This window comes from Toxorhynchites rutilus, chromosome 3, assembly GCF_029784135.1.
Source record: "Toxorhynchites rutilus septentrionalis strain SRP chromosome 3, ASM2978413v1, whole genome shotgun sequence".
Classification (NCBI taxonomy): Eukaryota; Metazoa; Arthropoda; class Insecta; order Diptera; family Culicidae; genus Toxorhynchites; species Toxorhynchites rutilus.
The window spans coordinates 194,271,331-194,297,301 of record NC_073746.1 but is presented as its reverse complement, the minus strand read 5'-3'; the positions used below and the strand labels follow the sequence as shown (position 1 = coordinate 194,297,301).

At 42.8% G+C, this 25,971-nt stretch overlaps 1 protein-coding gene across 1 annotated transcript; it reads right to left on the bottom strand.

The window, feature by feature from the left end:
* Positions 1 to 11,749: 11,749 nt before the first annotated feature.
* On the bottom strand, positions 11,750 to 15,735 carry LOC129773783 (uncharacterized). The gene is made up of 4 exons (XM_055777429.1): positions 14,439 to 15,735; positions 12,285 to 14,221; positions 12,070 to 12,213; positions 11,750 to 11,770 (listed from the first exon to the last, which is right to left on the bottom strand). Exons 1-4 carry the CDS (start codon positions 15,733 to 15,735, stop codon positions 11,750 to 11,752), a joined length of 3,399 nt encoding a protein of 1,132 aa, XP_055633404.1.
* Between the last annotated feature and the right edge of the window lie 10,236 nt (positions 15,736 to 25,971).

Below are 25,971 nucleotides of genomic sequence, written 5' to 3'. Positions count from 1 at the left end.
GCTTCGTACCACTCCAACACGTCCTTTGAATAGTGGCACGAAGCGAGATCCGGCCAGAAGATGGTCGGGCCCTCGAGCTGCTTCAATAGTGGTAGTAAGCGCTTCTGTAGGCACTCCTTAAGGTAAACCTGCCCGTTTACCGTGCCGGTCATCACGAAGGGGGCGCTCCGCTTTCCGCAAGAGCAGATCACTTGCCACACCATGTACTTTTTGGCAAACTTGGATATTTTCTGCTTGCGAATCTCCTCCGGAACGCTGAATTTGTCCTCTGCGGAGAAGAACAACAGGCCCGGCAGCTGACGAAAGTCCGCTTTGACGTAGGTTTCGTCGTCCATTACCAGGCAATGCGGCTTCGTCAGCATTTCGGTGTACAGTTTCCGGACTCGCGGGCTCCACCATGTTTTGCCTTTCGTCGCGGTTAGGAGCCTTCTGAACCTTGTATGTACGCAGGCCCTCCCGCTGCTTGGTCCGCTGGACGAATGAACTTGACAAATTCAGCTTATTGGCGACATCCCGGACCGAACTTCTCGGATCACGTCTAAACTGCTTAACTACGCACTTGTGATCTTTTTCACTGACGGAGCATTCATTTTTGCCGTTCTTCACCTTTCGGTCGATGGTTAGGTTCTCGAAGTATCGTTTTAGTACTCTGCTGACCGTGGATTGGACGATTCCCAGCATCTTACCGATGTCCCGATGTGACAACTCCGGATTCTCGAAATGAGTGCACAGGATTAATTCACGACGCTCTTTTTCGTTCGACGACATTTTTCCAAATTTACGAAAAATTGACAGTGAAGCATGGCCAACGTGATCTATACACTCTTATCTGATTATAAGCGAAAGCTGAAGATATAATTCCTAAAAATTAAATTTCTACAGCGTTTTTTCCGTGATGCAATTTGATGTGACACACCCTTTATTCAATTTTCATCAATTCTTAAATTGTTTCCAGATTGAAAGTACAGTAATTTACAATTAGTTCGACATTTAGCGAACATGTAATGCGACAGTTGGACATTTGTGAACATAGAGATCCAAATTATGACCCCACATTGAAAGTCGACACTGTCCACTGTCATCGCAAATGTTCCATTACAGGTTAAAATCGCCTCCAATGCGACACTGAGTGGCGCTTCGGCACGTCGCATTGAATGTAATTTACTGTACAACATGTCACAAAACTGGATGGGAAGAAATTTTCCAACTGTGAAAGCTGTGGCGAGTGGCAACAAATCGCTAAACAGGAATGTTTAGCCGAACAAGATGGGGATATCGAGTGATAACAAAACAATAAACTCTTTAGATTGAAGATAATTTTGTGATCCTGAAAAGGACCCTTATTAGCCTGCATGTGAATCCAACGAGCGAACAAATCGTAATGAATGTATTTTTTTGCAATCGCTCCCTTTTAACGTTCATTCGTTCGTCTCGTTGGACTCGCCCCTCTGGCTGAGTCTGCCGATTTGTCTCTATCCTGTGAGTGTGTACCGCTAGAGTAATAAACACGCGGACCCCAACAAAATATCTTATTTTCTTTCAAACCGTAAACCCGTGTGGTTGTACGGCATCGGCATCGTGGACGTAACAAAGGAGGACAAGTTAAGGAAAGGCAAAGTCTCACTCGAACCGTGCAGGTCTCCAGTTCCCTGTTGGTCGCATTCACTGATTGCTCCGCAAGGGTAACTAGGCCGAACGGATTGGTGCCGGAGCACCAGTATACCTAACAACGATTATAGAGTTTCGGCCGTCGGAGTGCTCGAGTTGGCTTGCAAAGCTGCTCACGACAATCAGAAAACCCGCATCAAGAACAGAGCAGCTTCGGTTCGGCGCTCATCAAGGCAACAATTAGTTTCAGTGAGTGGCAAAGTGTTTCTCCGGCACGTCGCATTAAATGTAATTTACTGAACAATATGTCACAAGCTGGATGGGAATAAATTTTCCAACTGTGAAAGCTGTGGCGAGTGGCAAACGCAATAGCTAAACAGGAAGGTTTAACCGAACAAGATGGGAATATCGAGTGATAACAAAAACACAACACCAAAGGTTCTTTTTAGAACCATCAACATATTCATAAAGAGTAAACAGTAAACTAATCCATTTTTCAGGTAGATAGGTAGGTATTCACGTAGGAGAAGAAAATAAAACAATATATTTAAAATATATATTTAACAAAAGCTGTCCCCTTTGTATAGTCCTACGTCACTCCGGTTATGTCCCCGACATCACCCACCCGACTTTTTTCTTTTTCCTTTCCAATGGTGCTTCATTCTATTTCGCTGCTGCTCTGGTTGCCCGTTTTGGTCGGTACGATTTGAGGAGCACATAATGGACCAATCAAAAATAGGCACATAGTGCATTTGGACAATGCTTGATATTTCACAATTATTCAATTATTTATCTCAAGAAAAATGAAATGTTATTCATTATGATAGATGCGTAGATATATTTCCTATCAATTGATGCCAAAACCATTGCGATCTATTGAGAAATGCTCGAGTTATAAGCGTTCCAAATCTTGCATTTTTCCTACTTGTTCAGTACCTAGATTTCCATTTCACCCCCTATATCTTCCGGTTAGACGTAGTCCTACGTCAAAATCACTATCTTCGGAAATGGTATCGAAATATTTTAAATGCACTGTAATTATTGTTTCAGCTCTACTGAAATGTCCTTAAAATCACTATTGCCTTGAGAGGCTATTGGTAGAAAGATCTTCTTCTTCTTGAATGGCGTTAACGTTCCCTGTGGAACTTTTGCCGTCTCAACGTATGCATTAATTAGCGCCATTTATTAATACTCAGTTGAGATTTCTTAAGCCAAATAACACGCCTTGAATGTATTCCGAGGGGCAAGCTCTTGAATACGCGTGACCACAGTGCAAGTCGAAGGAAATTTCTTTGACGAAAAATCCTCCGGCCAGAACGGGAATCGAACCCGAACACCCGGCATGACAATGTGAGACGCTAACCACTCGACCACGGGTGCACAAAATTGGTAGAAAGATGCTGTTTTTAAATCACTTGCACTATGTACAGCTGCGAGGGGGAAAGCCCCCCCCCACCGGTGAGAAGGTAGTGTGGCAACACCACTAGTCCGCAGCGCAGAAAACAACACCAGTTGTAAAGAAAAACCACCACCAAATATAAGTATAACAGTATAAACAGTATAAACAGTAAGCGATATACGATAGAAAATATAAGCAAGCTATAAAGCACTCCAAAAACAGGGACCGACGCTAGGGGCAGTGAAAACTGCCAGTATCGAAAGCCACCAACCGTCTAGGCTATTCGGTGGCCTCTTCATTGTCCTCGTCTTGTACACCTGCAAGAAAACTTTATTTAGGACTGATTAGAGCCTCAAGGAATTTCCTTTAGCATAGAATCAGTTGTGTGAGGAGAAAACTCTTATTTTTCGCAACTCTTTTCAAAAGGTGCGCTAAAAACATGACTCGGTTGAATGTCAGAAGCACCGTGGAATGCGTTTCACCACCAGAATATCGCTTAAGTATGCTTTTTGTGCGTGATTGAATCGATAGAAGGTGTGGTTTACGATGGCATTTTTGAAGGCAAACTAGTTGAACTGTCTGAGTTTGAAACTTTCGGAGACTGAGCAATTATCGATTGAAAATTATATAATTTTTGCGATGCGAAACATTTTCCGTTGCGTGCGCCTACAATATTGGATACGAAAATATCCTACTGATGGGGAAGAATAATCTTCAGAAGCTTTCCTGCTATTAACACTTGATTGAAAAATTACAAAATCAAATGTATTTGGTCGCTGTGTTATATGGTTAGACAACATTAAAAAAAACTCTTTCACATGAATGTATTTTTCAATTTCCATGGGAACTAGCAGATTATTTTTCAGCAACGATTAATTTTTTTATCCCGATTTTCCTCGATACTCGAAGCCCACCAGTGGTTAATGCTAACTCGATAACCACCTGTTAATAGCACATGATTGAAAAATATTTGGTCACAGTGTTACATGGATAGAAAACATTAAAATAAACTCTTTCGCATGAATGTATTTTTCAATTCCCAGGGGAACTGGCAGATTATTTTTCAACAACGATTAGATCTTTCCGGAATTTTCTCGATGCTGAATGGCATCCAAACGAAGAGTTCCGCGCGTGTATGTGTGTGTGTGTGGCGGCTGCTCCGATGTCTTCCCGGGGAACCGTTTGTGGCATCACTCTCCTCCTGATGGATTCCCTTCTGACCTAAGGTGCACAAACAGGCTCTTGGTGTTCATTCACGCTTTCATGATAAACGAAGAGCTTCACCACAACAGCGACAACATGCTCCAATCGCTGTTCAATTATAACTGAGTGTATATGATGATGATGATGATGTTGAATTAAAGAGGCTTTAAACTTTTCAGTTCATTCGCCTCTAGCCTTGAGAAAGGCCTCGGTTTTTTTTTTTTTAAATCAAATTTCGCGCATGCTTCCTCTGCTCTCGTTTCCGGTAAATCATGTATATAGTGTAATAATTGTATAACATATGCTGGAAGAGAAGTACGTTAGTAATGGGAGGCATATTTGGTCACCTGGTAGTAGAAATAAGAAATAATTATATCAAACACGCTGAAAGAAAATAAAATGAGAAATGATGTCTAGCCCAGGAAGCTGAAAGTGAATTATATGGTAATTAAAAGATGTTAATTGACTTGTGTGCCATCCACGCAAAATTTGAATTCGTATGTCGGAAAAGAGCCTTTTTTTACAAAAAATTAAAATCTGTGTATTTTGTTGTGAGTGTGTGTCTAAGTGTGTGTGTGGGTGTGTTTGGTTTGTGATATCTAACTACATATCTAACTAATTTTTTTTTTTGTTTTCTTTTGGCAGACTTATCTCACTTCTTAACTAGGCGAACCTAGCCAGAATTTTCACCTGCCCCCGGGCTTCTGAATGCCAAAGGGGGACTAGGCTCTGCGGAATGCACGTATCTGCATGCTCGTGCTGTTTTAGTCCTGACCGAGGAATTGTCGGACAATCGCGCAGGTGCTAAGGATGACCGACTTTTGGATGCCGGCCAATTCCTTCTCCATGTTCAACACCTTGAGCGCTTCCAGAAGTGTCTTCGGGACAATTCCAGTTCCAGAGAGAACGACTGGAACAATTCTTGGGACCTCCCTTAGCCCCCACAGTTCCTTGAGCTCCACGGCCAATGGTCGGTACTTGCAGATTTTGCGACCGTGGGTCTCCTCCAGATTCTGGTTCAGTGGAATAGCGACATCGATGATGGTGACTTTGCGGTCGCTCTTGTCGTAAACCATTATATCTGGACGGTTGTGGTGGATCGAGAGGTCGGTCAGAACAGTGCGATCCCAGTACAGCTTGAAACGGTCATTTTCCAGGACAGGTGCAGGCAGGTACCGGTAGTTTGGTACGTTGTCTTCCAGTAGAGCACATTGGAGCGCCAGTTGACGATGAACAATACGGGCCACGTTGTTGTGGCGCTCGGTGTAGGCTGCGTTGGCCAAAACGGGACAGCCTCCCATAATGTGCTCTATGTTTTCACCTGGTTGATGGCACATCCGGCAAATGTCATCAACGTCTTGATGCCAGACGTACCGCCTGCAGTTTCTCGTCGGCATTATCCTGTCCTGGATGGCTATCATGTCGGCTTCTACTACTGAAGAGAGTTCACCACGCGTTAGCCACAGATTAGATGCGGCCTTGTCGACGTGTGGCCGATCCAGTTGATGGGGGTGGGCACCATGCACTGCCTTCTGCTTCCAAGCTGCAATCTTCTCCTCCACTGTCTGCAGATTGCAGTTGAGTTGGTACTCCGCTTGCGCCAAGTGCAGAGCGCTGTATCCTCTGTCGGCGGCGCAGACAGCCCGGTATAGCGCGTTTTGGTTGGCGCGTTCTGCGAAGTACTCGCGCAGTTGTCGTACCTGGGCAACACACAGTGCAGATATGTCGACTATTCCAAGTCCCCCTTCTTTGCGTGGTAGTGAAACTCTCTCCAGTGCCGATTGAGGATGGTGCATTCCGGCCTCTTTAAATGCTTTCCTCATCCTCCTCTCAAGGTCCTCTAGGTCAGTTTTGCTCCATTTGACTACACCAAAACTGAAGGTCAGCAGGGGAACCGCGAATGTGTTGATCGCGCGTACCTTGTTCCCCGCGTTGAGGAAAGTCCTCAGGACACAGTTCACTCGACTCAAGAACTTGTCTCGCAGCTCCGTCTTGATGTCGGAGTGGCGAATCCCGGTGAGCTGTCGGAATCCAAGATATTTATAGGATTCGCCATGAACCATGTCTCTTATGAACTCGCCGTCATAGACCTCGTAACCTCCGGATTCGGTAAGCTGCCCTTTCAGCAGATGGACACAGCGGCACTTGTCAAGGCCGAACTCCATGCAGATGTCCCTGCTTATGTCTTCGACAACCCGGATAGCTACACCTAGACGCTGACGTGAATCAGCGTAGACCTTGAGATCATCCATGTAGAAGGTATGGGTCACTTCTTCGTGGGCGCCGTTGCCATACCTTATTTTATAGCCATGACCGTTTCTATTGAGCGTCCTACTGAGGGGGTTCAGTGCCAGACAAAACCAAAGCGGGCTGAAAGAGTCGCCTTGGAATATCCCCCTCTTTATCTGCAGCGTTCTAGACTGCAACACATTTTCCCCATCACTGAGGTGCAGAGACGTACTCCACTGCCTCATCGCATGCTGCAGGAACCTAACGACGACGGGATCAATTTTGTAGAGCTCCAATACCCGGACGAGAAACGAGTGAGGTATGGAGTCATAAGCCTTCCTGTAATCGATGTAGGCCATACTTAGGTTCCGCTGGTTATATACCGCCTGGCCGACTATGGCTGCGTCGATGATGGCCTGGTCTTTGCAGCCATGCGTATTTTTCCTGCATCCTTTCTGCTCTTCTGCGATGATGTGATGCTGTTCGCAGTGAGCAGAAACTTTGGCGGTAATTATGCTGCTCAGTATTTTGTACAGACTCGATAGGCACGTTATCGGTCTGTACTTTGATGGGTTCAATGTGTTGCTGTCTTTCGGGAGGAGGAAGGTGACGCCACGGGTGGCGAATTCAGGAAGGTTGTGTGGGTCACGTAGCACCTTGTTGAAGCACTCAGCTATCTTTGGATGTGCGACGGTCAGCTTCTTGTGCCAAAAGTTCTGGACACCATCGGGGCCCGGTGCTGCCCAGTTCCTCAGGTACCGCGAGGCTTCGCGGACATCGTTCTCTCCGACGATGATAGCTGGCATCTCTCCAATTTCACCACAACTCTCCTCCTCCCGTCTTAACCACATTTGCCCGTCGCGATGTTCTACTGGGGTCTCCCAGATACCAGCCCAGAAGTTCGTCACATCGCTAATATCTGGCAAACCTTCGCGGTAGTCGGGCTTCTCGTCGCTAATGTGGTCGTAGAACGCTTTCTCGTTATCTCTGAACATCCGATTTTGTTCCTGGCGCTTTGCAGAGTCAGAGTAACGTTTCAGCCGTTTTGTAAGGACGCTCAATTGCTGTACCAGTGTGTCGAGTTTTTCCGTCAGCTGGTGAGCTCCCAGCTGGCGAAGTTCAGTAGGCCGCACGATCACAGCAACTTGGCGACATAATTTCGCCGATCTGCTGCCTCTTTTGTACGCCATCAATCTTCCAATTGCGGCGCGCTTGTTTAGGATCCGTTGCTCCAATCTCCTTCGCCATGGAGGCTCACGCCTTTCACGGAGATGTTGGAGCAGTCCGCCTCTTGGCCTAATACGGTATCCTAAACTTTTGGCGGTCGCCACAGCAGCACAGTAAACTTTCAGTTGCAGCTCCTCCATGTTCTCAGCATCAACCAAGTGCAGCGGAAGAACGTGCTCGTTCATGAGCTTTACTGCACTTGTCAGCCTGCGGGAATGCTGCAACTTCGGAATCCTGGGGCGCGACAATGGGTCTGTGTCGCGGAACTGTGAGATCGCCTCGTCGTAGTGGAAGACCAGATCGCGTAGTAGTTGTTGATCTGGCTGTGGGTCTTCCGGCTCAGGGGGTTGTTGTACTGTGGCCTCCACTGGCGCTGATTCGCGTGCCCCACTCGCGAATGAATTGCTCAGCCGTACTGAACTTCGTCTCGACACATCGCTTGCTCTGTTGTTCCTGGAGCTTATTTCTCTCTGCACCTGCTGCTTGATCTCGTCGATTTGCGTTTGGGAGAGCATGTTGTTGCGTACTATCGCTCTACGCCTCGCGTTCATCGCGTTCTGATCAAGCCTCCCGACGAACTCTGGATACGCTTCCTCGAACATTGTTAGTATTCGAGGGCGACCGCTCATGTCCGTCTCCAAAGCAGTGCAGATGTAATAGGCGCGGATCACGAATTCATTCATTTCGTGTGTCCACATGATCCGGCGCCTAGTGGTACCCACAAGTGTGGACGACTGTCGTCTGGCAGTCGCAACACGTCTCGTAGGCGCAGCGTTTCTTGGGTGATGTCGATGGCTGCTGTTTCCGTGTGGCGGTAGCTCTTCGGGTTGAACCCGGCTGGTGGCCCGCTCTTGCACATCGCCCTCCAGCCGCTGGCCGCTCGCTCTTACACCCGTTCCAGGACCAGCTCCAGTTCGGGGACCCTCCTCGGGTGATCGCATTCTAATTAATCTTCGTGATCGTAGCTCCATGTTATTGGGTGTATCTCCTTTGCCCGGGAGACAGCGGGTTGGCAAGGCCTCCATGACCCGGGAGGCCTTCCCCGGGAGAGATATAGCGCTCTGACTCGCTCGCACCCCCTCACTTAGCCACTTTCGACACCCGTTCTCGGAGCCAAGACCAGGTGTGTGTTTCCAGTTCACGCCCGATCTAAAAATGTCGTCATATGATCTTCGTGGAGGCATGAGATAGGAACATTTGAGACCAACAGGCAGGCTCCTACCCTATGTTGATCCCCATTTGAGAACCTTGAGCACGTCATCAGAGATGAGTTAACCCATTTGTTTTTTGTTTTTTTTTTTTTATATATATTTATTAATTTTTTTTTTATAAATAAAATGTGTGTGACCTAACATATGTAATACGTTGGTAACACATATATTAGCTCACAAGCATTAGGTGTTAGTATGAATGATGTGGTTAAGTCTGTAACATATAGTAAATAATTGTATAGTGGTTAAATGAGCAACATCATAGCGTTGACCCTTCAGCTGCTCCTGGATACGATTCATCCCGACGAATCTTTGCTCTGTACTATCAGAATGTAAGAGGGATACGTACCAAAATTGTGCAACTGCGATTGCTGCTTTCTAGTTGTGACTATGAAGTGCTTGTCTTCACGGAAACATGGCTTCGTGCAGATATCGATAATGCCGAAATATCACCCGAATATAAAATTTACCGTTGTGATCGTAGCGCCCAATCCAGTCAACACTCTCGTGGCGGAGGTGTATTGATTGCAGTCAAATCTCACCTCAACAGTGGAGTCGTTATATTGTCAAATTGTGAAAACCTTGAGCAGGTAGCAGTTTGTATAAGATTGAAATGTCGATGCATCTATCTCGTCGCTGTCTACCTTCCGCCTAACTCAAGTGTTGACTCTTTTTCTGCACATGCCAGTGCAGTTCAACAAATCGCCGACCGTGCTTCTGCAGTGGACATCATTGTCTCTTTAGGTGACTTCAACCTCCCACATTTACAGTGGCAATTGGATGATGATATAAACGGACTTATTCCCTCGAATGTTTCTACTGAGCACGAGCAGGTTCTTATTGAAACTATGTTTACCATCGGATTACAGCAGTTTCATCGCTATTCGAATGTGAACGGTAGACTTCTTGACCTCATATTCGTAAGTCACCCTGAGCAGCTCGATATTATAGAGCCGACTGCACCTCTACTGCCGGTCGACACTCATCATGTACCTGTGGTCGTGCTTTTCGATGAGAGAAGTGATGTTCTTGTGGAACAAAGAACGTTAGATAGCGAACTTCGCTTTGACTTTCGCTCTTGCGATTTTGGGCGGCTTAAAGTGGTATTGGATGACATTGACTGGGACATTTTATTGCAAACCGGATCTTTGGACAGATTAGTTTCTAAATTTTACGACAAGTTTTTCTCAGTACTTGATGACAATGTCCCACGCAAAAGACGAGCAATTCACAACTCCAACAAACCCTGGTGGACCTCTGAACTTCGGCATCTCCGTAACGTCCTAAGAAAGGCCCGTCACCGTTTCTTCCGAACAAAAACCGAGATCAACCGCGTAAATCTCCGTGATATTGAAGCTCATTACAAGTCGGTACTAAAATCCACCTACGATAACTATCTGTCCAAGATCCAGGCCAGTGTTAAGCAAAACCCATCGTGCTTTTGGGACTTCGTAAAGAGTCGGCAAAATTCAACTCGCATCCCACGCAATGTTATCTTCGAAAATGTCCAGGCCAACACGGACACAGACGCTGCTAACCTGTTTGCCTCATTCTTTGAGAGTGTGTTCAGTGTAGCATATCCAGTATCGAAACGTGACAGTTTTGCTCATATTCAGTCTCACACCATCAATCTACCCGTCATTCGCTTTTCGGTTGATGATGTTGCAAACGCCTTGGACGATCTTGACATCAAGAAGGGATGTGGTACAGATGGCATACCATCCCTGTTACTTCAAAAATGCTCCACTGAACTTGCGAACCCTATTGCTCGCCTCTTCAACAAATCGCTTCAGGAGAAAACATTTCCAATAGCATGGAAAACTGCTTTCGTTGTTCCTATTCACAAATCGGGAAACTGCAATCAGGTGACAAATTATCGTGGTATATCTATGCTGTGCTGCCTAAGCAAGGTATTTGAACGACTAATGCACAAGGTTTTATACAACGTGGCGTCTCCAATAATCTTCAATGGACAACATGGGTTTATGAGGCACCGTTCAACCACATCAAATTTAATGTGCTACGTCACCGCACTATCACGCGAGATAGAAGAGAGACGTCAAGTTGATGCGGTGTATGTCGACTTCGCGAAAGCTTTTGACACAGTCCCACACTTCCTAGTAACGGAGAAAATGAAATGTATGGGCTTCCCTGACTGGATAACGGAGTGGATTTCATCATACCTTTGTGGTCGCACAGCACATGTCGTCGTCAATGCAGCTAAATCCCGCAGCTTTTATATCACGTCAGGGGTACCACAAGGAAGTGTTCTGGGTCCACTGCTGTTCAACATATTCATGAACGATTTGTACTCACTGCTTTCATCGCTCAAGCTCTCTTTTGCCGATGATCTTAAAATATACCGGGTGATTTCATCTCCTTTGGACTGCGTAGTTCTTCAAGAAGACATTAACTCAATGCTAGAGTGGTGCTGTGATAATGGGATGCGAGTCAATGAAGGGAAATGTAAGACTATATCTTTCGGTCGCTCTAAAAGCCCCATAGTCTTCCAATATAAAATGGAATTGACGATATTGGATCGCACAACGGCAATCTGCGATCTTGGAGTCACGATAGACTCAAAACTGAGATTCAATGACCATGTAGGCATTATGACTGCCAAAGCCTTCTCAGTTCTGGGTTTCATACGCCGCCACGCGTACGAGTTCAGTGATATCCATGTTCTGAAAATCATGTACTGTTCGTTGGTCCGTAGCATTCTTGAGTACGCTGCTCCTGTCTGGTCCCCCTTCTACGTAGTTCGTAGTTCTGAGGATTGAACGGGTGCAGAAAAAGTTTATCCGTTTTGCACTAAGACAGCTACCATGGAACGACCCACTGAATCTCCCCCCTTATGCCGACCGATGCAAGCTCATAGGACTGGATACACTATCTGTCAGGCGTACAACGATACAAAGATTGTTCATTTTTGATGTACTTCAAGGAAACATCGACTGCCCTGAGCTTCTAGCTCAGGTGTCTCTAAATATTCCCATTCGACGCTCGAGGAATTCATATCTACTATCGGTTCCATTCCATAGGACAAACTACGGCTACAACAACCCGCTAGATTCATGTATTCGTCTGTTCAATGTTGTATGTGATGTTTTCGATTTCAACTTGACAAAGAACGCATTTAAAAATAGAATTAACAATTACATCTAGTTTATAAGTAAATAATTCAGTCTGTACTAATAGAAGACGGTGTTGAAATAAATAAATAAGCTCCAAAAGATCCGTCTCCTTCAGGAAATGCAGTAATTTGTCCTCCTCCAAGTTATCTCTTGCTAGGGCTGTCCTTGGGTTGTCAGCTATCTGAAACTTAGTTCTCATAAGGTTGTAACTCTTAGAGGCGAATGAACTGCAAAGTTTAAAGCCTCTTAAAAACAAAGAAAGAAGAAGATAAGGTTGTAACGTGGGCAGACAAGTAGAAAATGTTCTACGGTCAGCCTGACGTTACAGGTATTACAAATGGGTGGTTCGGTTTTTTCAACCAAGAACCTGTGCGTTAATTTGGTATGTCCAATACGAAGACGTGTTAGACATACTTGAAAAGATCTTTGGTTTCTATCCATCCAAGGATGGGTAGTGTTTTTAATTTTTCTCAAAAAAGTATCTCTGCAGATGTTCCATTCGTTCTCCCAGCACGTCATCAGAGATGAGTTAACCCATCTGGTTATATCATCAGATGGGACGCTTGTGCTCCATAGTTCGGATGTTCTCCCTTCTTTGGCTAGGCGATCAGCCTCTTCGTTACCGCGGATTCCACAGTGACCTGGGATCCAGCAGAAGGTGATATCATTTTGGGCAGTTTTCTCTTCAATTGCGAGTACCCATGGATGTTTGCTACTTCCGCTCTCAAGAGCAAGAAGCGCGCTAGCAGAATCGGTGAAAATAACCGTCTTTCTGTTGTGTTCGCACTTTGATGTAGCGATAAGAAGTGCCGCTAATTCAGCTGAAAATACCGAACAGATATTTGGGAGTTGGAACTTAACTTGCAGGTTATTAGCAAAAATGCCGATACCTACTTGTAAACCATCAAAGGATCCATCTGTAAAGATCTTGTGGTGAAAAAGGTATTTACTGTGGATGTGGTTGTTGAAAATGGCCAAAACTATGCTGCTGTTTTCACCAGCTCGCACAGAATTTTTAATTGACCAATCAATCTGAGGTTCCCGTTTATACCATGGTCGAAGGTTAATAATGGGAATTGGTGCAATCGTTGGAAGAGTGGTTCGGCATGTATCCTGCAACCAGTTATTCACTCTCACAAGAGAGTATTCAAATGTTGGATGTTTCTCGAGCGTTCGTATCGCGCGCGTGCTGTAGAATCTCGTGAGGAACAATTTGAAGGGTAAAATGCCTGACTCAGCGAGTAACGCTTTACTTGGGCTAGTTCTAAAGGCCCCTGATGCTAGTCTTATTATTCTTTGATAGCTAGGCCTCAGTTCTTCAAGCGTTTTCCAGGTGGCACGGCTGAAGAGTTCAATACCGTAAGTAAGTTTGGAATAGACTAAGCTTCTTCCAATGTTGAAGATAGTTTTGCGGGATCCTGTTCGGCTTCCACCGCTTATAACGCTAACTAAGTTAAGGCGGTTTTTAATGTCCGATATTGTACTCTTTATATGTTTATTGAACGTGAGTTTTTTGTCCACCATTACACCGAGAATTCGTGCAGAATTGACTCGTTTAATGGAACTACCGTTCAGAAGATAAGAACGTAGTTTTTTCCTGTGACGCTTATTGTTGCAGCAATGAAGAACTTGAGATTTTTCAGCTGAGATCCTAAATCCCACGGAATTCGCCCAGTTATTAACAGACGAGATTCCTTCCTGAAGTCTTCTTCTTGCTAGTACTGGGAATGAGTTTTTTGAAATTAGCAGAATATCATCTGCGTATAGCAAAGCGTCAATATTTTGGGGTATGGCATCAAATAATGATTGCATCGCTATCAGGAAAAGAGCAACCGATAGCACAGAACCCTGTGGCACTCCATTTTCTTGCAGTTTACTGGTGGAGGTGACTCCTCCGAGAAGAACTTTGAAGCTACGATTTTGTAGAAAACTGCGAATTATCTCGAACAAATTACCTTCGATACCCCATTGATGGAGTTGGTCCAAGATATTATATCTCCAGGTTGTATCGTAGGCTTTGGATATGTCCAACAGAGCGAGTTCCCCGTGGAGGTGGTCTCGCGTGATCACGTGAAGGTGTTGATCAAGTTGGCTGAAATACGTGTTGGTACCATTGCCTTGACGAAAAGCATGTTGTCGAGGATCCAGGAGATGACGTTCTTCAAGGTTCGTCATCAATCTCCGTTTGATCATTCTCTCGAAGACCTTACCTAGGCAATTGAGAAGGGTGATGGGACGAAAACTAGTGGCTAGTGGTTTTTTCTCCATCGGTTTAGGGATGGGGATGACTAGCCCTTCCTTCCATGAGTCGGGGAAACATTTGGTTATTATAAATTTGGAGCAGCGACGTTTTGACGTGGAAAGGTAATTTTTTTAACATGCTGTATTCTATTTCGTCTGGTCCGGCTGATTTGCCTTTGGACTTACTAATGGACCACAACATTTCTTTCATAGAGAACCTGATATTGTAAATATGAGGTTCCCCTGAGTCCGAGGGAAACTCTGTAGTCTCCGCGGCAGTTTTACGAGCTTTGAAGTCGCTTTTGTAGTTGGAGGTGGCAGAAGTACTAGCAAAATGGTCAGCTAAATGTTCAGCAATGGTTCCGGGATCATCGGTAGTGGTACCATTGATCATAATGGAATAGCCTCGCGATCTTTTTTTGCCACTGATTGCATTAACCTTGCTCCACAGTTCACTAGAAGTTGTCTGAGGGCAAAAGCTATCAAGAAATTTAAGCCAGCTATTTTGTTTAGCTTCCGCTATAATTTTCCTTGATCTAGCTCTAGTGGATTGAAAATCAGCTAGGGCAAGTACTTTTGTCTCACTACCGTCCAGTTGTCTTCTAAGCTTCCTCAGCGCTTTTCTTCTGGATTTAATGGCCTGTTTGACATCATTATTCCACCATGGGACTGCCTTCCGGCCGAAGATACCACTAGTGCGGGGTATATTAGCTTTCGCAGCAGCGAAAACGGCTTGGGAAAACTCCTCTACTGAATAGTTACCCTGTGCAGGTAACAGATGCGAAATGGTTGATTCGAAACCATCCCAGTCGGCAAATTGGTACAACCATCTCCTTCGCAGGAGGATTTTTGGATTACTGGTCAGTGTTCGGATGTGAATGGGAAAATGATCACTTCCTCTTAGATCATCATCGACACACCATCTGACTCTGGGCGCTAGGTCCCATGAGGTAATCGTTAAATCAATTGAAGAAGTAGAGCCAGAGTGTTCATCCATACGAGTATGTTGGAAGTCGTTCAGGATGATGAGGTTAAGTTGTTCAACGATTTTTAAAATAATTTTACCTCTTAAATTGCATCTTTGGCCACCCCATACAGTATGGTAGGCGTTAAAATCACCCATGATTATGAAAGGGTGTGGTAATTGTTGAATGGCATTGTTCATTTCTGCTTCCAAATTACTGTTACTATGCGTTGGGGAAATGTATATAGAAGCGAGGGTTAACCGTAACGGTCCCGTGAGTTGGATTGCGCATATCTGTAACTGTGATGAAATTTGGATGAGGGTATGTGGGAGATGGCTCAAAACAGCGAGGCATACTCCACCCTGGCGTGAGGTAAGTCCCTCACGGAAGTACCACTTGTATTTACCTTGTAGTGAAAGGTTAAAATCGGGTGTAATCTTAGTCACTCTGGCTTCTTGGAATGCAAGTGTTAGTGGGAGATGTTTCTCCTCAGCTAACATTAATTTAATTTCATCCATTGACCTACTAAGCCCACGCAAATTCCATTGAATGGCAAGTTTTCGGTTGGATGTTGAATCTTTGACAACAGGTGTACTGTTTTTGTGTGGAGTGTTGAACTTGAAAAAATATTATGGAGGCTCTTGAAGGGTTTAATTAATGTGGAAGGAGGTATAACTGAAATTACTTAGACTGTTTGTTACCTTTGGAAATCTTGGTCTTCAGTCTAGGGTCAAATTTTAAGTAATTTGGTATTGTTCTATTTGTATTGGGTACTGTGTTGTGTGAAGTAGATGGTTGAGGGTCGGCCAGTTGTGGGGCGACCGGTTGAGATATTTGAAGTTGTTGGTTTTTGTACCTTTTCCTTGTTTTTTCATTAACGCGGAAATTTTCATCTTCAGATGATTTCAATTCATCTGAAGTTGTAGTTTTAATATTTTTAATTTTTCGTTTGTTTAATTTTGCTGATTCAGTTTCCATGGGAATTTCTGAATCAGTTTCGGAATCGGAAGTGGAGATGGTATATTCCATGTCTGGTAGATTAATTATCGGTGTGGAAACCGTTGGAATGATTGGGGTAGGGTTGGATTGCGTGCAGTTGCACTTGCAGCGATTGCATCCTGTACTTTGGGCTACATTAAGTCTCTCTTGGATTTTGCTTGCGTAAGAGGATCCATTTATCTTGGCCTGGTAGCTTAGTTTGGCTTCCTTGTAGGATATGCCTTGGTCAACTCTCACTTTAGTGATGTTGTTTTCCATGACCCATGCAGGGCATTTTCTATCAGTAGAAGGGTGGTTGCCACTGCAATTTACACAGTAGGCAGGAGCGTTGCAAATAAAGCTCTTGGCAGTTTCTTCATTGCCTAGTTCTGGGTGTGCTTGTCCACAGTTTCGGCATAATTGGATCTTGGTCCTACATTTTTTCGAAGTGTGTCCGAATTTGTAGCAGCCGAAACACTGCATCGGATTCGGATAAAAATTACGAGTGGGGGCGCGGATAAAGCCAAAATTTATGTATTCAGGAATTACAGTACCTCTGATTGTCAAAATCAAGGTTGGAGTTGGAATTAATTCCTTCTTGGTTGGGTCCATACGGGAAATTCGTTTGATTGCTATGACTCTTTGGTCAGCAAGCTCTTTTAAAAGTGCAGCTTCTGCCATATCAATAACATCCCTACACGATACTACGCATTTGCGCTGGTTCAAGGTAGGGTGAAAATTTATCTCCACAGGGGTTTTGTCAATTAATGACTTAATACCCAGGAGTGCATCCACATATTCTTTGTTGCGAATATGGATAACATATTGTAGATTATTATTTTCATCTCGCTGTGGTCTCGCGTCCTTGAAATCGCGATCCGTAACAGCTTGGATGGTTTTGGAAACTACGAAAGGGTTTGATGGTAGAGTATTCTTGCCAGTTGCTCTAAGTAATAAAATTTGGAGCTCCCCGCATAGGGGGTCAGCCCATTATATAGGTTTGTTGACTTACCGGTGCCGGCGATGCCAGAGCTACTGGAAGCCATGATTGTGGCTGGCTATACCAGGGGGTACAGCCAGGAAGAACGGTGAAAATTTCACAAAATATCTAGAAAAAGCACTGGTACTACTAGAACAAAAAATCACTATCTTCGGAAATGGTATAGAAAAAATTTAGAAATGCACTGTAATTATTGCTTCAACACTACTGAAATGTCCTTATAATCACTATTGCCTTGGGAGGCTATGGGTAGAAAGATACTGTTTATAAATCACTTGCACTAAGTACAGCTGCTGGGGGGAAAGCCCCCCGCACCGGAGAGAAGGTAGTGTGGCAACACCACTAATCCGCAGCGCAGGAAACAACACCAGCTGTAAAGAAAAAACCACCACCAAATATAAGTATAACAATATAAACAGTTAGCGATATACGGTAGAAAAAATAAGCAAGCTATAAAGCGCGCCAAAAACAGGGACCGACGCTAGGGGCAGTGAAAACTGCCGGTATCGAAAGCCACCAACCGTCTAGGCTATTCGGTGGCCTCCTCCTTGTCCTCGTCTTGTACACCTGTGGGAAAAAACTTTATTTAGGACTGATTAGAGCCTCAAGGAATTTCCTTTAGCATAGAACCAGTTGTATGAGGAGAAAACTTCTATTTTCGCTACTCTTTTCCAAGGGACGCTACAAACATGACCGTCTCGGTTGAATGTCAGAAGCACCGTGAGTGTATATCCGAGCGGGGCTCGCTTATATACCGATTAGTGATTTCAATAGCCTGTTTTGAAAGCAATTTTAAGGCTAGTGAAACAAGTTTTTGGATCAAAAAGTAACAAGTATATAACGCGTAGACATTTTATCTTTCGAATGGAGTGTTTATCATACCATTTCGTTCAGTTGTATAGGAGCAATTAACGCTCAAAATCTCGGTCTCCGGCGTAACCTTTCGTTTCGAAACTTTGATTTTACACACCGGTATAGAAATGAAAGACGTAGTCCTACGTCAAAACTAGCTGCCAACTTGACAAGAAAGATTGATATGCTTTTTTGTCATGAATCTATCTCCGAACTAGAAACAGAAATTGAGAGAGAAATTCAAACTGAAAATAAAATGGAACAATCAGAAGAACATACTATCTACATGCCAAAGAAACGAAACTCAAAAAATTATAGGAGGTTGTGTCCAAGATACGACCGCATTGTTGACGTAGAACTACGCTGTTATTTTATATAAGTCGCTTGTTTATACCTTCGGATATTATTCTATAATGCTGTGAAATTTTAGAAACAACTGCTTAGTAGAATAATCTCTGAAATGATTTTTTTTATTGTAGAATCAGTTGACGATAATTGATTGATGATTCATTCTTGCCCTCGCAAAACAATCGTATGTCGCAATTTATTTCATGTCAATGCATTGAAAATTTACCTCGAAGGCTATTCCGGTGGCCTTTTTCGAAATTGACATAGACTCGGCTACAGTCGATTATATACATGTTGCACCAGCACCATTATTCCATATCTCATAACTACATCAATATATCTTTGGCACCGCATGTAAACAACAACAATGACAACACTTGCAAGTATCAAATATCATGCTACATGTTATTTAGTATTGCCTCAAAGGAATCTCACCTCTAGATATCGTTCGTACAAACTAAGCGTAAACCAAGCGCCAAACAAGCGTTCACCATAGCATTCATACAGAGCCATACATTGGTGGCTTGAAACTATTAGTAATATAAACATTTCTCGTCATTTTGCGCTATTCTCAAAAGAAACGCTTCTGTTAATATTACTGGCCTCGAAAAGAGTTGCATTACTTTCTCATGCTAGAGAAGCGCAGCTGTCACCCTTAGTGGAGGAAGTTTTGCTACTGGCAAGCGAAACCTAATCACATACAAAATTCCAGAACATTTACATTCTTGATGACTAAACAAGAGAAATTTTGACGTAGGACTACGTCTAACCGGAAGATATAGGGGGTGAAATGGAAATCTAGGCACTGAACAAGTAGGAAAAAATGCAAGATTTGGAACGCTTATAACTCGTGCATTTCTCAATAGATCGCAAAGGTTTTTGCATCAATTGATAGGAAATATATCTACGCATCTATCATAATGAATAACATATCATTTTTCTTGAGATAAATAATTGAATAATTGTGAAATATCAAGCATTGTCAAAATGCACTATGTGCCCATTTTTGATTGGTCCATTTTGTGCTCCTCAAATCGTACCGACCAAAACGGGCAATCAGAGCAGCAGCGAAATAGAATGAAGCACGATTGGAAAGGAAAAAGAAAAAAATGAACGAAACATTGGTCGCAGTCTCACACATGCGTAATTCTCGAGCCAGCCAGTCAGCTTAAAAATCCCCGCTCCGCTGCCGTAACGATCATTCTCATTCAAACCGTACACCACATCGGTTCGCATCACAACACATCAACAAACCAACCCAAGCAGCCATGGCTGGACATGGTAAAGGAGGAAAAGTGAAGGGAAAGGCAAAATCCCGCTCGAACCGTGTTGATCTGGAGTTCCCCGCAAGGGTAGCTAGGCCGAGCGCGTTAGTACCAGTGCACCAGTCCACCTAGCCGGCGTTATATAGTTTCGGCCGCCGAAGTGATCGAGTTGGCTGGTAAAGCTGCTCGCGACGATAAGAAAACCCTCATTCAGAACAGAACACATCAAGACAACAACAGGCAGTTGCAGCGAGTGGCGAGTGGCAAACGCAATCGCAAAACGGCATCAGGTAGCAGAAGAAAAAAGTTTGTTCTTTATACAAACTGCTTTGGTGGGAAATCCAGAACAAGGCGGCATCGAGGGTGTTCGAAATGTTTTTTTTTCAAAACCACGAGTACTAAGTTTTCTAAATTGGAACCATTCCATAAAACACGGCGCTTATCAGGGCCATTAAACCTTTAAAAAAAGAGTTTACGAAATACAGTTCAATGCTTTCTAAAATAATATCCAAAATAATAATAAAACACAAATTGATTTTTTCATAATTTGTTTGCCAGGATATGATGAGTATGTGAATTTGGCAGTTGTTCTGAGCTTATTGATTTTCACCAATTCTTAAATTGCTTCTAGATTGAAAGTACAGTAATTTACACTTATCTCGACATTTAGCTAATTGGACGGACCTGTAATGCGACATATTTAGTTGGACATTTTTGTAAACATAGAGTTCGGGGTCCAAATTATGACCCCACATTGAAAGTCGACACTGTACCACTGTCATCGCAAATGTTCAATTACAGGTTAAAATTACCTCCAATCCGACACTGAATGATGGTAATGCGACATGCCATTGAATGTAATTTACTGTACAATATGTCACAAGCTGGATGGGAAGAAATTTTCCAACTGTGAAATCTGTGGCGAGTGGCAAACGCAATCGCTAAACAGAAAGGTTTAGTCGAACAAGATGGGGATATCGAGTGATAACAAAACAATAAACTCTTTAGATTGAATATAATTTTGTGATCCTGAAAAGGACCCTTTTTAGCCTGCATGTGAATCCAACGAGCGAACAAATCGTAATGAATGTATTTTTCTTTCTTTCTTTCTTTCTTTCTTTGTTTTTAAGAGGCTTTAAACTTTGAAGTTCATTCGCCTCTAGCCCAGTGGAGAGCCACAATAAAACCAGCCCAGAGGGGACTGTCGAAAGGGAAACCAAAAAACGCAAAAACACAACGCCAAAGGTTCTTTTCAGAACCACCAACATGTTCATAAAGAGTAAACAGTACACTAATCCATTTTTCAGGTAGATAGGTAGGTATTCAGGTAGGAGAAGAAAATAAAACAATATATTTAAAATATATATTTAAAAAAATATATATATATTTAACAATATTTAACTGTCTCCTTTGTATAGTCCTACGTCACTCCGGTTATGTCCCGACATTACCCACCCGTCTTTTTTTGTTAATAACAATCTCGAAAACAGTTGCAATGCTTCATTATGATCAATATTAGCGCAAATGCAATCCTAGTTGAAGGCAGTTTTGTGACTGGCACGCGAATCAAAATAACTTATAACATTCCAGTAAGACATTCAAGATGCTTGGTATTCCCAAATAACTTTTTGGTGCACAACCTTAACGCCTGCTTCGCCAGAACGTCAGTTTAATGCATTGATGCATTCTCAAAGGCACAAACGAGGCCCTTATGAAGACGGAAAATAAACAGTGTTAACTGCTTGGAATAAGACTGAATTATGCCACACAGCTTGTACTCTGCTGTAACACCCATCGATGCGAATTCGCTGATGAGTTTGTCAAGAGCGACCGCCTTCACCACCAGCGGGGGGAGCTTGATTTTGGTTGCTGCCTGGGCCAAAACGCGCCGAAATCGCCTACCTCGCTGTTGTTCGGTGCGGTGTCACATTTGCGAAGGCTCGGTTCAGTGCGAGCGCTTTTCACTGCATCAACACCGCGTGCATCATTAGATGACGCTTACCTCGAAATTTTTTTGCCCCTGGCAATGCGTTCGTTTTTTGCAGGGCTCGAGCCTGCCTTCCACTTCTTCTTGCCCATCGCACACTACGCGAAGCGTCCAATTTATAACGCGGAAAGAAGAACATACGATACGAAGAACGCGAAAACGACCTGGAAAAACCACACGACGATTTCCAAGTTGAATTACCACTGGTGGGGTCCAATCTTAGATCGAAGTGCAGCGAAAGCAAAGTGAACTGGATTGCTCAACAGTCCGATGCCGAATGAAAGTTTGTCTCAGTGAGATCCACTATTTATACTCTAGGCAAGTATTCCCCTTCATTCTTCTTCTTTTTTTTTGTTCACGGTGACTTTATATCCTACGATTGATCGTCGATAAGTTGCTCGTTATTGACAGCTCTGTTCGGGAAGGCACACAAATGGACTGAACAAATGTATGGGAAAATAGAAACGCTTAAAGTTTTCATGAATTTTAACCATTTACAAACCAAGGAATATTAAACAAATCTTAGGGAATTTCCGATTCGTATGTAAATGTATGTATGTAAATCGCCAAATTCCGTTCGCGGCAAAAATAGTTATTAACGTTAACTTTATTTCATAAAAACGTGACCTGTTTTCTGATTTGACACCCTTAATGAAAGACGTAGTTCTACGTCAAAAACAGGAAGTGGGTTATATCTATGGTATAACCGCAAGGGTGACGTAGGACTATCGTTGATTTAGAGATCATTTGTTTGAAGTTGAATCTAAATCCATTCTGAATGAATGAATAAATGAATATTTGGGGGACTTCGAAAACGAGAGCGTTACGTTGGAGGCACAAGGTTTTATGCATCCAATATAGGATACGAAAAACCTTGTTCTGAAGAATAATCTTCAGAAGCTTTCCTGCTAACTGCACTTGATTGACAAATCACTAAACCAAATGTACTATATGGATATTTTATGCATAGAAAACATTAAAATAAACTCTTCCACATGAATGTATTTTTAAATTCCCAGAGGAACTGGCAGATTATTTTCAGTAACGTTTAGATATTTCCATATTTTCCTCGATACTGGAAGCCCACCAGTGGTTAATGCTAATTCGATAACCACCTGTTAATAGCACTTGATTGAAAAATATTTGGTCACAGTGTTACATGGATAGAAAACATTAAAGTAAACTCTTTCACATGAATGTATTTCTAAATTCCCAGAAGAAATGGCAGATTATTTTTAGTAACAATTTAGTGGCAATTTGGAACGCAAACTAGAGGGGAATGAACTCTCTGAGCTCGGAACTTTCGGCGACTGAGCAATAATCGATTGCGTGCGCATACAATATTGGATACGGAAATATCCTACTGATGGGGAAGGATAATCTTCAGAAGCTATCCTGTTAATTGCGATTGATTGAGAAATCACAAAACCAAATGTATTTGGTCACAGTGTTACATGGATAGAAAACATTCAAATAAACTCTTTCACATGAATGTATTTTTAAATTCCCAGAGGAACTGGCAGATTATTTTCCGGATCATTCTCGATGTTGAATGGCATCCAAACGGAAAAATTCCGCGCGTGTATGTGTGTGTGTGTGTGTGTAGCGGCTGCTTCGAGATCTTCCCGGGGAACCGTTCGTGGCATCACTATCCTCCTGATGGATTCCCTTCTGGCATAAGGTGCACAAACAGGCTCTTGGTGACACCGTTCATTCGCGCTTTCATGGTACGAAGAGCTTCACCACAACAGCGACAACATGCTCCAATCGCTGTTCAATTAGAACTGAGTGGATTTCCGAGCGGCGCTCGCTTATATACCGATTGGTGATTTCAATAACCTGTTTTGAAAGCAATTTTAAGGCTATTGAAACAAGTTTTTGAATCAAAAAGTAACAAGTATATAACGCGTAGACATTTTATCTTTCGAATGAAGTGTTTATCATACTATTTCGTTCAGTTGTTTAGGAGCTATTAACGCTCAAAATCTCGGTCTCCGGCGTAACGCTTTCGTTTTCAAAACATTGATTTTACACCCCGGTATAGAAATGAAAGACGAAGTCCTACGTCAAAAGTAGTAGCAGTAGAAAGCTAGTAGCTAGTAGAAAGCTAGTAGCTAATAGAAAGATCGCAACTATATTGTGGGTGAAGGTGGAAGGAAGCCACAAATGGCTGCCACAATGGCGCTCATTTCTTTCATCTCTCTCCCTCATCCCTCGCCTGAAAATCAGAAATTTTGCGAAACAGTGAGAAGAAAATAATGGTTTTCGCAAACTTCCCCTCAAGTGCCATCAACAAAATTCTAATCGATTTCTCATAAGATATTAAATTTTAATCTGTCGTCGCAATGTATAGTGAAAAGTGCTCCCGTGGCCGAGTGGTTAGCGGCATAACTAACATGCCGGATGCTCGGGTTCGATTCCCGCTCTGGTCGGGGGAATTTTTCGTCAAAGAAATTTCCTCCGACTTGCACTGTGATCACGCGTATTCTAGAGCTTGCCACTCAGAATGCATTCAAGGCGTGTTATTTGGTATAGAAATCTCAACTAAGTACTAATAAAAATGACGCAAGTAATACTACGTTGAGACGGCGAAGTTCCTCTAGGAACGTTAGTGCCATTGAAGAAGAAGAAGAAGATGTATAGTGAAAAACATATTGCATTCAATCAAAATGCCTCGGCCAACGAAGAGAAGGGTTGAGGCTCTCCAACGTGATTATGTGAAAACAATACGATCAATGAAGGAAAATATTAGGGAATTATCAACATCGAGTTACTGTGCGGAAGAACTTGTTTATACCAAAAGAGTCCCAATTCGCATGTGTTTTAAATTTACATGAGTTACGCTCGCGTATAATTAGAATTTTACTTCATACGCAAATATACCTTCTATAAATATATAATATTTGCAATTGCTCATCGGAACACATCGTTTATACATTTTACTTTAGTAATGAATTGTTTTTTTTTTTTTTAATGTATTCTAAGACTCGTGTCAGTGAAGCGCCACACAGTCTGAATTCTACAGTATTGATCTATCAACACAAACAAAATAAATTGCTCTTCTCTCAAAAACACTATTACCCATTTTTACATGTGATTTTACCTATACTACGATAATGGCTCCCGTCCACCTCAAGGATTGCTAAGATGGCCGCCTTTCTGTAGCCAGCATAGAAAATCATGAGCATAGAAATCATAACCTAAAATTAATAATGAAATGTTCCGCGCGATTATCCAGTAGTGATTTTAATTGCAAATTGCCGAGAAAGCTTCCGGATGGGTATCCAACCATCGCTTGCCAAAGGAAACTATCCAACGTAATCAAATATATGACTACAAACATTAAACAATACGTGAGCCCCCTAACGCGAGCCATGTTTTATGCTGCCTACGCTCATTTTGCATTGTGTAGCAAGAGCCCTATTGTCGAAACGATAAAATTCTTTGAGGAAGAAAAGGAAGTACTGAAAATTCATAATAGTGACAGCAAATTGAGATAGCGTTGCGAAGTGTGAAGGAATCGACAGTGTAAGCCGAAGAAGAAGCTTTTTCTAAATAGTTCGAGCAAGCGAGTTGAAATGTTTTCATTTTACTTATTGAATATACAATTGCAATTCAACTGAGCAAAAAGTGAATTCAGGTACAATTGAAATAAAACTATTTGCGAAACAATTAAATTACATAGAAATCGATTTTATTTTTATTTTACGATGGAAATATCGACGCAATCGAGCTTACAATGGCTCATTGCCCACCGAGGTTGTGACATCCTTCCACTTATATATTGTGATGATATTCAATCGATGTCTGAACGTCTCGCATAGGATGGCCGTAAGCGTGTCGTATGTCTCAAAATTCGGAAATTCTTCCATCAGATCGTTATCGCTAGATAATTCCGAGTATTGCAATCGGAAATGGTGGATGAAATTACCAGCGCCCAGCTTTTGGTGACGAAGTTTGTATTCGCTATTCAGATCGATTTTGCAGAATGCCTCCTTGCCGTCCAAGCCTATGTAATCTATTTCTATGAATATGCGAGCTGACCTTGCTTTTTTGTTTGCATTTCCGCTTGAACAATCATTGCCCGAAGTAACTTCAGAAAGAACTGACTTCAGAATAAGCGAAACTCGATGAGAAAATCACACACTCAGGATATTGAAAATGAACAGTCACAACATTTCTGACAATTCAAAGTCAATGAATAAATGTGAATGAATTCTCATGATTCGAACTCAGCTCAAATAGAACAGAATGAATATGAATGAACACAGCAGTAATATTTCTTGACGTCGAATGAATGATATCAGTATCTCTAAGCAAAATT